The sequence below is a fragment of the Crocuta crocuta genome, unplaced genomic scaffold (assembly GCF_008692635.1).
Source record: "Crocuta crocuta isolate KB4526 unplaced genomic scaffold, BGI_CrCroc_1.0 scaffold118, whole genome shotgun sequence".
NCBI classification, from domain to species: domain Eukaryota; kingdom Metazoa; phylum Chordata; class Mammalia; order Carnivora; family Hyaenidae; genus Crocuta; species Crocuta crocuta.
The window spans coordinates 11,949,498-11,961,983 of record NW_027551558.1 but is presented as its reverse complement, the minus strand read 5'-3'; the positions used below and the strand labels follow the sequence as shown (position 1 = coordinate 11,961,983).

At 39.2% G+C, this 12,486-nt stretch overlaps 1 protein-coding gene across 3 annotated transcripts in view; it reads left to right on the top strand.

Moving 5' to 3' along the window:
* Nucleotides 1-12,486, top strand: part of SRBD1 (S1 RNA binding domain 1) — a 192,153-nt gene that overhangs the window by 16,191 nt on the left and 163,476 nt on the right. For all 3 annotated transcript variants that reach the window (XM_077749285.1, XM_077749284.1, XM_077749286.1), the window contains exons 4-5: nt 518-904; nt 9,284-9,450. In XM_077749285.1, the coding sequence (XP_077605411.1) occupies nt 518-904; nt 9,284-9,450 (554 nt within the window). The remainder of the gene's footprint in view (nt 1-517; nt 905-9,283; nt 9,451-12,486) is intronic.

Genomic DNA, 12,486 nt, shown 5'->3' with positions numbered 1-12,486 from the left:
TAAAAAAAAAAAAAAAAAAAACCAAAACAGTACAGAGCATGTGTTCCCTTTAATTTCTTCCAGTGATAACATTTTGCAAAACGATAGTAAAATATCACAACCAGGATATTTATATTGATAAAATCCAGGGATCTTATGAGATTTCTCCAGTTTTATTTGTGTCTTTATGTATAGTTCTGTGCAGTTTTATCACACGTATGCATATGTTAATCCACCACCCAGAACAGTTCCATCACCACAAGGATCCCTAGATTGCCTTATATTTGCCTTATACCTGCCTCCTGACCCTTACCCCAGTCTCTGACACCCAGTAACCACTGATTTTGGAGGGAATGTTACATAACTCATAAATCGTTAGTATTATGTAAAATTATAAAGTATGTAACTTTTTGTAGTTGCCTTGAGATTCTTCTAAGTTATTGTATCAGTAATTTGTTCCTTTTTATTACTACATAATATTCTAGAGCATTCGGTTTTTCTCTTTTACTTCTCATGTGTTCTATTTACTGTTTGATAGAATAACTCTGTGGCTGTTGCTAAAGTTGATTTGGAAGACAGAAAAATTAAATTGGATACTGTGCAGACTCTGAAAACAGCAAAAACAAAACGGAAAAATTCAGCTCAGTCACCTTCAGGTCAAAGGACCAAAAAGCTGAAAGTTGATGAAGAAACCAACAGGGCCAGCACCATGGAGAGTGGGCACGAGTCTGCCGAGACGCCGTCCACAAGCGCCACGTGGGAAGGTGCGTGCAAGAAGGAAGAGAACGGAGATGACTTTACATTTGGTCAGTCTCCTTTAAAGAAAATGAAGACGGAAACATGTCCCCAAGGGCAGCCCGTGAGGCTTCCAGCAAATGCCACCAATATTAAGGAGGAGGTGGAAATGAACTGGGATATAGTACAGGTATGTGCAGTTGCTTTCTGGTGTTTTAGTTCGTTTGATTCCTTTCTGTTGCAATGACTAAGGAAAGGGTTGGGAGTTTTCAGTTCTCTTGTCAGTGTTGCCAGTGATGTCTGGAGGCTTCAGACACTGGTTCCTGTCCCAGGTACGCTGTTGTATATTACAGCACTCATTGTAACATCGTCACCAACTCTTGATCTACGAGCTGTGACCTCAGGCGAGGTCGGCCTTTGCCATGGTGTTGGAGTGAACATGCAGTATGTAGAGAGATTGCACCAACAGACTGGGCCTTCAGAAGTTCATTGTTAAGTTTTTGTTTTGAACTTGGGCTGTGTTTCCCTGTAAAAGTAGGTGAGTGATTAAGTCGTTGGCCATTAGTACATCTCTAACTCTTAAATTTTTTTTTTAATGTTTTATTTATTTCTGAGAGAGAGAGAGACAGTGTGAACAGGGGAGGGTCAGAGAGAGAGGGAGACACAGAATCTGAAACAGGCTCCAGGCTCTGAGCTGGATGTCCGCATAGAGCCCGATGCGGGGCTCGAACCCACAAACAGTGAGATCATGACCTAAGTCAAAATCGGACGCTTAACCGACTGAACCACCAAAGTGCCCTGGAAGTGATTTTTGACAGCTCAAACAACCATGTCTTTTGAATCTGGTACTCCTTGCTTGTGAGTTAGGAGAAGTGGCTGCTACAGTGGCCACCTTCCCTGAGCACCCTGACAGTGAGTAAGCTCAGCATTTTCTAGATGGGTTTAGGGGTTGCCTGGGGAACTTAAGGTGTGATTTGCATTTGGGTTTTTTGTTTAATCAGATGCAGTCATCCTTGTCCAACCTTGAGTTACTTTTTCAGACAATTCTTGTGATATATGTGGATTTCTTTTTCATTCCTTTCTTATTCCACCATAAACAGCAGAGAATAATTTTATCTTGGCACTGCATTCCTGCTTCCAAATGTGGTTGACGACAGTGGCAGGTGTTAGGGGAGAGGGGATTGAGAAGAGTGAGAGTCACTCGTGCTGAGACTGATGATCAGGAAGGCCTGGAATCTTTGGGTGAGGACCAGACTCATTGAAATGGATGTGATAAGCATATGATCTGCCACAGATCACAATATATAGCCAAATCATTGGGGAAATCCTGTAAAATACTTGGTAAGGAATGGCTGATAGAAATTAATTATATAGATATTATTAATCATTACTAGTTGAACCTGTGGGAAATGTGTTTTATTTCCTTCATTTGGAGTGCTGTTCCCCATGGCCCCTGCCCACCATGACACCATGCCTTTTTTTTTTTTTTTTCCTTCATGGTATGTTTCTCAACTCTGAAAAGTCCACTGATTTTTCAGGAACATCACCATCTTGTTTGGGGAGGGAAAACTGCATTGCCATTACTTAAGTACTTAACTTATTTATAGACTTCATTAGAAACATACTTTGTGTCCATTTCTTAATCAGGCTTTGGGGATCTCTGGATCCCTTGAACAGAAGCAATCTATTCTTCTGCCCTTTCCCCCAAACTGTAAATGTATAGTCACTATCAGAAACTGGTTTTTGTTAAAGAACATTGTATCATTGTGTAAATATAATATAAATACCATGACCTTTATAAGGGTTTGAAGAGTTGATTAGCTACAACCAATTTTTGAGAAAAATTAAATGCTTGAAAGTGGTGATTAGTGTTACATAGTCTCTTGATTTGAGGGGGCTGGGAGTAAGGGAATGGAACAGCCACATATGTTAGTAAAGTTTGCTATATTAGGGAGGAATAGCAAGCCAAACCCTCTTTAGTAGCCATTTTTCTTGAAGGGAATGATCAGGATGATGGGATGACAAAATTGGGGAAAGAAGTGGGATAAGAATGAGGTGGGTGTCTCAGAATTGGCTTTCTCCCTGTAGTTTGGCACATAAGCACACACTGCCCATTAGGTTACTTATTTGTTCCAGGAGAGATTAAGTACAACTGGATTACCCCTTTTTGTTTCTGTAATTTAACTGGTTTTTGTGATGGGCTAAAACAAACAAACAAACAAACAAACAACCCAGCTGAGTGGTACCTGGGTGGCTTAGTCGGTTGAGCATCCCACTTCGGCTCAGGTCATGATTGTGCTCCTTGTGGGTTCGAGCCCCATGTTGGGCTCTGTGCCGACAGCTCAGAGCCTGGAGCCTGCTTCAGATTCTGTGTCTCCCTCTCTCTCTCTGCCCTTCCCCTGCTCATATTCTCTTTCTCTGTCTCTCAAAAATAAACATTAGAAAAAATTTTTATAAACCTGTTTTTTGAAGTATGTATACAGAAAATTGTACTTAAGTGTATAGCTCATGAATATTTGAAAGTATGACCATGTAACAAGCTTCCAGATCAAGAAACAGAACCTTACCAGCACCCTACCATCCTTTATATGGTTTTCTAGTCTCCTGTCCTCTTTCCTTTATAACCACTAGTGGTTATCACAGCATAGTTTTTCCTTTTGCAGTCTTTAAGGAACCTTCTCTGTGTGATAAAATAAGTGATATAATAAAAATAAAGAAGCAAGGGTAAAGAGAAGAGCAGGAATAAAAAGCTTTTCAAAACGGAGGTGTCCAACTGCTGATTTGGGAATGATTTTGAGTAGAAAATTCTCCCTCTCAATACTCCTCATTAGGGTTGAATTTAATTTAGATACTCTTTTAAAATTTAGTTGCTGCCCAGGTGATTAAAGCTATAGTTTGTTGATACCCAGCTGTTTTCTTTTTTAACTGAGGGAATGGAAATATAGATTTGGAGGAGTAAATCTCAGGATGCTCTGGGAGAAGGCCATTTTGTTGGAAGTTTTAGACACCTGAGGGCAGTAAGAAGGCACCGCGTTTCATCTCTAGTGGGATTCAGGAAGACAAGTGAGGATGTTTGATTAATTTATATTTTTGCCTGAAAAAATCATCTTGCCTTGCACACATCAAATTCTTGAAAAGGTAATATAGCTTGTGGAACTTTAGGCAATTTAACTTTTTTGGGGCCCAGTTTTTCTGTCTCTAAAATGGGAGCACTAATACCTATCTCATATAATTTGAGTTAATGCTGAATAAGTGAAAGTGTTTAGAACGTAATAAGCCCTATACAAGTGTTAGCTTCAAATGACAGTCAACAAAAGGTGCTTCTCTGATTTAAGTGTTAGGGTTGAAAAAAAATCTCGAGACTGCCTTCCTTTTTACTTTTCTCTCATTCCTATCCACCAGTTAATTACAAATATTATTAAATATTAATAAATGTGAATAGTTTAAAAGTAAAAACTATAGTAGTTCTCTGCCTTACCCCTACCCATCCCTAAAGTTTGAGTTCTGCTTTTAACTCTTTTAGTTATGTCTTTGTTGTTTGCCTCGTTCTTCTAAAACACAGGTTTCTGGGCCCCCTTCTAGAGTTTCTAGTTCAGTGGATCTGGGTGGGGTTCAAGAATTTGCATTTCTGACAAGTCCCCAGCTGATGCTTATGGTACTGGTTTGGGGATCACACACCTTGAGCCACTTGGTCTAGTCCACAGATCTTATTGACACGTAAAATGTCACAGGAGTTTTCATGGGGGTTGACTCAACAATGAAATCAAGTAATGGAGCAGATCATCATTGAGTGGGTTACTACTGAGTATAGAATAATGTTCAAACTCTATATGAAATTCATCCTCTAGCTCCATGCACCTTTTCATTTCTCTCCTCATCTCAATACCCCTGGTACATTTTAGCATTGCTGCACTTACAGCAATCAAAAACAAATTTTTTTTTAATGTTTACATTTTAGAGAGACAGAGCATGAGCAGGGGAGAGGCAGATAGAAACAGAGATACAGAATCCGAAGCAGGTTCCAGGCTCTGAGGTGTCAACACAGAGCCTAACGTGGGGCTCGAACTCACGAACCAAGAGATCATGATCGGAGCTGCAGTCAGATGTTCACCTAACTGAGCCACCCAAGCGCTCCTGAACTTATAGCAATTTTAAAATGTTCAGAGGTTTCTCATCAGTGGCTTTTGATTTGATGTTCTCTCTTCCTGGAATTCCTGCCCCTATTGGCTGCCTGGAGATACTTTCATTCTCTTTGGTGCTTTTCCATTGCTCTAGAGTTAGATGTTTTTTCCTTTCATTTGCTCTTAAAACAATCTATATGTGCTTCTGTCAGAGTACAGATCACACTGTGTTTTAACTACTTGTCTGTCTGCTTTCTAGCTTGTAAGCTCCTTGGGAAGAGGAACTTGGTGTTTTACATTTGATTTTCACTGGCTTGGTATGGTTATTGGCATGTAACGTGAGCTAAAATAAACATTTGACTAAGTTAAAATGGAAGAAATCGGATGATTTGGAGGCCCAAGAGTGGTGACTGCTTATGGAGGGAGTTCTGTTGTCTTAAATTTCAAGGAGCAAATCTATACAAGCAGCAGCATACCCTCCCTTAACACATGTGATGCTTCTGGATTTGTTAGGACCTAGCAAGACCCAGATGTGGAACATGGGCTGAGTTGGATCCCCTTTCAGTTAACAGTAGCTGAGGTACTGTAGGGTAGTGGGAACCCATGAGTTGCTCTAAAAATCACATGGTTCTGATGAACATTTTGGTCATTCTCATTTCTCAGATCTATCTTTTAGAACCTGGCGTATCTTTCAAGAAAGGGCCAGCTGAAATACTACCCCTGTAGGAAGCCTTTCCTGATTACCCCAGGGAGATCTTTTCTTCTCTCAAAACATTATATCACTGGCACATCCTGTTTTATTTGTACTTAATTGCATTAGCATTTGCTTTCCTTTCTAGATTGTTTACTCCTTCACAACAGTGATATTTGGAACCACACTTGAGAAGGGATTTTAGACCTCTGCCATGGTGGTTGGACATTTACCAGTAGGCAGATAAGAATCATTGGAGCTTCTGCTCAGAAGAAAACAGAGAAAAAATACAGAATTTATTATACCTGTGTTTTAGGAATATAATCAGGGCTCTTGGGTGGCTCAGTTGATTAAGTGTCCTACTCTTTTTTTTCTTTTAATTTTTTTAATGTTTTTGTTTTTGAAAGAGATAGAGTGTGAGTAGGGGAGGGGCATAGAGAGATGGAGACACAGACTCCGAAGCAGGCTTCAGGTTCTGAGCTGTCAGCACAGAGCCTGATGTGGGGCTCGAACTCCTAGACTGTGAGATCATCACCTGAGCCGAAGCCAGACGCTCAACCGACTGAGCCACCCAGGCACTCCATTAAGCATCCCACTCTTGATTTAAGCTCAGGTCACGATCTCCTAATTTGTGGGGGCAGAGCTCCACCTTGGGCTCCGTGCTGTTAGCACAGAGGATACTCCCGGTATCTCCTGGGATACTCCCAGTCTCTCTCTGCCCCTGCCCTGTGTGTGTGTGCTCCTGCATGCTCGCTCGCTCGCTCTCTCTCTCAAAATGAATAAGTATTTAAAAATGCGTAGAAATATAATCAGCAGTAATGCAGAGAGGCTGGGTGGAAGGCATAGAAAACAAAACTGTTCTGTGGTTCAGATAAAGGATAATATTAGCAGAAAGGGAACTCAAGGAGCGAGAACAGACATTTTAGAAGTTCAGTTTGCTTCCTTGGTGACAGATGAGATGGTCATGATAGAGAACACACAGCAATACTGACGACAGTGATTAGAATGCTTTTGGTTGCAATAAGAAAAAACCCATCTCAAACTAGCTTAAGCAATAAAGGAGATATATTAACCTGTATCATAGGAAAGTGTGGTCATTGCGCTAAAACAGTCTTTCCACGATTCTCTTAGCACTGCCATCCTCCACTTCAGAAGTCTAACATGTATAAACTGTGTTTCTCCAGAAGAAATTATACCTGGGTCCAGAGTTGAACCCAGATCTTGAGCTTCATGCTGACTGGACTAATCTTTCTGGCCGCACTCTGGCTGTCAATTAACAACTGGATACTGAACAAATGCAGTGGAAGTGGAGTTGAGGTCAAGTGCTTTCAAGTCGCGTAGCTGCTGCATAAGAAGAAGGTGCTGTTGGAGGAGATAGCCCTAATATCCCCGAGGCTTTTTGTGGTAGAGGATGATGTTGGCTGGAATAAGAAATAGGAAGGGGTACAGGTTTGAGAAAGTACTGATGAGTGATTTGGGAGGGGTCCGGGAAGATATCAAGCAAGAAGAGCATTTCTGAATGAGGGAGCAACCTTAGGAAAGCCTCTAAGGAGGCAAGCAGCTGGGCTTGTTATAGAACTGAGAGGAAGCCTTTGGGGCTGGCTTCTAATAAGATGAAGATTGGATAAGAAGAGGTTGGGGGCGGGGAGCTGATGTTTTTTTGGGTCATGTTAAGGAGTTTGGATTCTAAATGCAATAGGAAATCTTTGAAAGGTTTTGACCAGTCAAGTGACAAGATCCAATATACATTTTAAAAAGATAATCCTTGCTGGTTCATGGATACTAGACTAGGTGGGATTGGAGTGGATGCAAGAAGGATAGTTAAAGGCTATTGAGTAATCTTAGCTTGAACTAGATGGGTATGAGGAAGAAGGAATGAAGTGGAGTAATGAACTAAAGAAATACTTTGCAATGAGAATCAATTCTTGTGATAGAGTACATTTAAGAGTTAAAGTAGACAGAAGGCTTAGACTCTTAGTTTTCTGACTTGAACTGCTATTTGGATGTAGTAAGAGGAAAACTGGAGGAGGAAGAAGTTTGAGAGGAAGATCACTTTGTAAATGCAAAGTGTGAGATACCCATTATGGTTTCAAGAGAGTGTGTCAGGTAGTTGGCTAAATTAATCGAGCTTATCAGCAAGAGAGCCAAGGCTGGAGATGTGATGTTGGGGTTCTTACTCACCAGACAGCTGGTATTAATACATTCAAGTGTTGGTAAGATGTAGGCCTCAAGGGGCACCTGGGTAGCTCAGTCAATTAAGCGTCTGACTTCAGCTCAAGTCATAATCTCGTGGTTGATGAGTTCAAGCCCTGCATCAGGCTCTGTGCTGACATTTCAGAGCCTGGAACCTGCTTCGGATTCTGTGTCTCCCTCTCTCTCTGCCCCTCCCCCACTCACGCTCTGTCTGTCTCTCTCCAAAATAAAAAAACATTAAAAAAACAAAAGATGTAGAGATGCCCAGTAGAGTGAGAGTGTCCTGCATAGTCTCTGGACTTTGGCCTTTTATCTCATCTGTAGTTTTGAAATTCATTCTATTTTGTATATTAATTTGATTTGTTAATGAGTTGATTATGGTAATTCTTTAATATTTTTAGGGGTTTTTTTTCCTTCCATTTTTGGCTGATCTTGGGCATCAAAATTGAAAAAATAATAAAACTTGCCTTTTGTGTTATACTTTGAAAAATCTGCTTCAGTTTTGAGAACAGTTACCGAAATTTGCATTTCCCTCTTTCTCTTTTTCAAACTGACTTTTCTAAACGTATCTGCTTCTATGAACATTCTGCTGAAACTTATAGGTTTTTTTTAAAAATTGTTTTGCATATGTAGTGTGTGTGCATGATACAAAAGATACAAAAGAGTATTCCTACCTCAGTCAGCCAATTACCTTTTCTGAAAGTAAGCCATGTTCCTGGGTCTTGTGAGTCATTCGTTATCAGTTCCCGGAAGATTAGCTGCATGGTATTCTGTTCTATCATGTCATGAGTTAGTTTTCAGTTCCCCATTGTAGATTTAGGTTTTTGCTGACTTTTACTATACTGGGAATAGTTGTTCAAAAATATCATTATATTATTATTATATTTTTAATGTTTGTTTATTCTTGAGAGAGAGAGAGAGTGAGGGGGAGGGATGGAGAAAGAGGGAGACACAATCTGAAGCAGGCTCCAGGCTCTGAGCTGTCAACACAGAGCCCGACATGGGGCTTGAACTCACAGACTGCAAGATCTTGACCTGAGTTGAAGTCTGATGCTTACCTGACTGAACCATCCAGGCATCCCCCAAAATACCATTATAAATAATATAATTTTCCATGGGTATGGCTCTATCAGGATAAATTTCCAGGAGTGGAAATGCTGGGTCAAAGAGTTTATGCATTATAAATTTTGATAGATACTGCCAAATTGTTCTTCCTCTAGAGGTTATATCATTGTACTTTCTCACTAGCAGTGATTAAAAGTGCCTTTTACTGTCACTCATGCCAACACAGTGAGTTACCCACTCCTTGATCTTCACTGCTAATCTGAGAGGTGAAAAATGTGTCTTATTGAGCTCTTTAGAACTTGAATGTTTACAGAGTGGTTTTTTATTGAATTAGTAAAATGACTATGATTGTCAGTACATATGTGTATTTTTTTTTAAGCCACAGCAAGTAGTTTCTCAGTGACCGGAGAATGTTATTTCATGCTATATTTAAATCATACATTACAATATAGATGTTTAATTTCAGAATTTTAAATCACTAAGTATCCTTAATTTTCAGGTTTTATCTGAGAGAACTAATATTGAACTTTGGGTTTGTGCCAACATTATTCGTCTCTTTAACGATGATAACACAATTCCCTTCATTATACGGTATCGAAAAGAGCTCATTAATAACCTTGATGCTGATTCCTTGAGAGAAGTTCGACAAACCCTAGAGGAGCTCCGGTAAGAAACCTGGGAGGGAGGAATGTACTGTGAGTAGGAAGAGGGCACAGAGCCAGTGAGGAGAAACAGTGCGGCAGTGCAGCACATCTCAACAGTTCTACTGTTTCATTTTGAGTAATTGTAGTCTGAATGTGGTCGCCTTCTGACAGTCAGCTCCGTTTTCCTTGTTTAGGTATGTGCTCCCTCTGCTGGAGCGTCTGTGCATAGCTTGAGTGCTCATGGGCGGAAAGGAGCTTTGCAAAGTGAGCACCTGACGGTTCGACCTCATATTCTCTCAGAAATGATTGTGCATAATGGCAAAGGAAGGAAGCTTAGAAAAATACATTTTAGTCTGAATCATCAACAGCTTATGTAAAACTACCCTCTTAATACTATATAGTATTTTTAGTAGAGTTTTTAGTAGAATTTATTAAAGCACTCTTCACCACTTCTGCATGTCTCTATGCATGTCTCTATTGCATGTCTCTATGTGTGTTCTTCCACTTTATGGCGAGGATTTGATTAAAATTGGATATAAGCTTACTATCAAGCCATTCTAAAAGTGCTAAAGGTTATTTTTACAACAAGCTTAATAACCTTCCTGTGATTTCGGGGGAACTTGCAACTCCTTTTGTTGAAGTTCTTTTAGTGCCAGGAGGATTAAAATGCTAATAGATGGAGAGTTAAATTTCATTGAGAGGCAAACCAGTTAGCCAACCCAGAGGTATAAATGACTAGTTCATCAGGTGATCTCAGATTCAAGTCCTCAGGACCAGGCTAGTATAATCAGGCATCATGGGATACAGATTGGAGATCCTAACTTCTAAGAGGACATCCTCTACTCCCGCATATGACATGCAGGCTTGTCTACCAGTTTGGCAGCTTGCCCTATTTTCTAAAAGAACCCTTAATCTGAGTTTTTATGTAAAAAATTTCCAGGCCAAGCAAAACCATCTACAGGCCACGTGTAGAAGGCCAGTATTTTACAGATTCTGAAGTCAGCTTTCTATTTAGTTGAAGGCAAGTAATGAGGAAAATCTGAGGATTTGGGGATCTGAAGTTGGTGAAAGTGTCACAAACAAGCAGAATAGTTGACTTAAAAAAGTAAAGGTATTATAATAATATTTGGTTGGATGGGGGACAAATGGAAACTTTATGTCAAAATTATTATTATTTTTTCTTTCATATAAAATAACTTCTGCAAAAGAGATTCTCCGAGTGTCTGTTAATAGTGAAATACATTGAATATTAGTAGAGGAATAGTTCTCTGAGTAAGTGGGAGCATTGACTGGGGCTTGGGAGATCTTTTATATTACATAGAGATTTGGTAATGAGTTATGGTCTTTATTTTTTCTTAAGCTTGACATTTTCTATAACTAGAGCATTGATTTTTCCCGCCTGTTAATTGCTACCTGTAAAGGAGTCGTGAAACTAATTTCGTAGGTCATTACCACTTTAACAAAAATGAAATAGAGAATAGAAGATCTAAGACAGCAGTTTATGTGGTAAAGGTAAATAGTGTTTGATTAAACCGTTTATTGTGTGTTCGTATAAGTATTATATATATTTGTAGTATGTTTATGTAATTTTATATATGAAATTGTCTATGTGTATATAATGTATATACTAGCTTGCAAAGTAAAAAATAACTTTTATTGATGGTCTCTGTTAAAAATGTGAATGAAAGAGATTGATTAGGGATAGTAAGAAAAACTTCCTGAATTTTCTCTAAAGATGCCTTCCTTCCTCTTTATATGCAGATCAGTAGTTCATTGGCCTTTTGTCAAAATGACCCTGGTGGGCTTCAGCCCCTAAAAACAGTCTTGGGCTACCAGGAATGTAAAAGATACAGATTGTAACCCAAGAACTGCATGTGCTTCTTCTTTAATTTACATTCTTCTCTCTTTGTTTTATTTTCTTTTTTCATAAGTAGATTTAAATTTTTTCCATCAGTCATTTCTAAGGATTTGTATTATCATCTAACTTTTTTCTGTTATTTTAGCAGTTTCAATTAGGCAGATGCTGTAAGTAGTAACAGGTAACAAAATAGGATGAGAGGCATTGAATAGAATGATAAGCTTGTAGATTCACAGTACAAAGTCATCATAAAGTGTTGGAACAACTGTGGTTTTGCTCCTTCCTGTGCTTAGATCCCTGGAATCAGCTTTTCTCAGTGGAATCCTGGCTCTCTCCACTGGAGAACGGTATTTAGAAATCAGTTATGGATGGGTAGCAGTGAGCACATCCATCACCCATAACTTGGTTTCTATATACTATTTATTTGATTCCAGGGCTGGGGCAGGGAAAGCGAAAGCCTGGATGGAATAAGGAAGGGCTCAAAGAATGATGGAAACATGTCAAAAGAACACAGAAACTAGCTTGAAGGGGTTACTCCTGGTCAAATTTAGAACAATTTGAGCATCAAAATAAGTGTTAGTAATGGACTGTAAAAAAAGCATGAGTTCATGATGATATTAATCAGTTAGTGAATGAATGGAAAGTTAATAAGCAATCGGATAATTAAATAGTTTCAGAGCACTTCTCCACAAAATACTTAATTACAAAGAAATAGAGTGCCTGCATCGTGGAGAAACCCACAGACACTATCAGATGATCTAAAGTGATTAATAATAGTATAAGTGAACATTATTTGCTACCTAATGGGATGCAGTGATAAGAACATGGCATTACTTCTATAATATTCCTGGCCAGAGATATACCATCTGAATCAAATTGTGAAGAAACATCAGAGAAACTCAACCTGCAGGACATTCTACAAAATAACTGGCCTGTAACATTCTAAAGTTTCAAGGCTTTAAAAATCAAGGGGAGACTGAAATACTGTTTCTGCTTGCAGGAGACCGTAGACACGTGGCAGTTACATACAACCCACTCTTAACTGAATTAGCTACCAAAGAAATTATGGAAATAATTGGTGATACTTACATGAGGTCTGAGGATTAGAATATCGTCATATATCAATACCCATTACCTGATTTTGATGGCTATATTGTTACATAGGAGGCGATTCTTGTTTATAGAAAACATACACTAAAG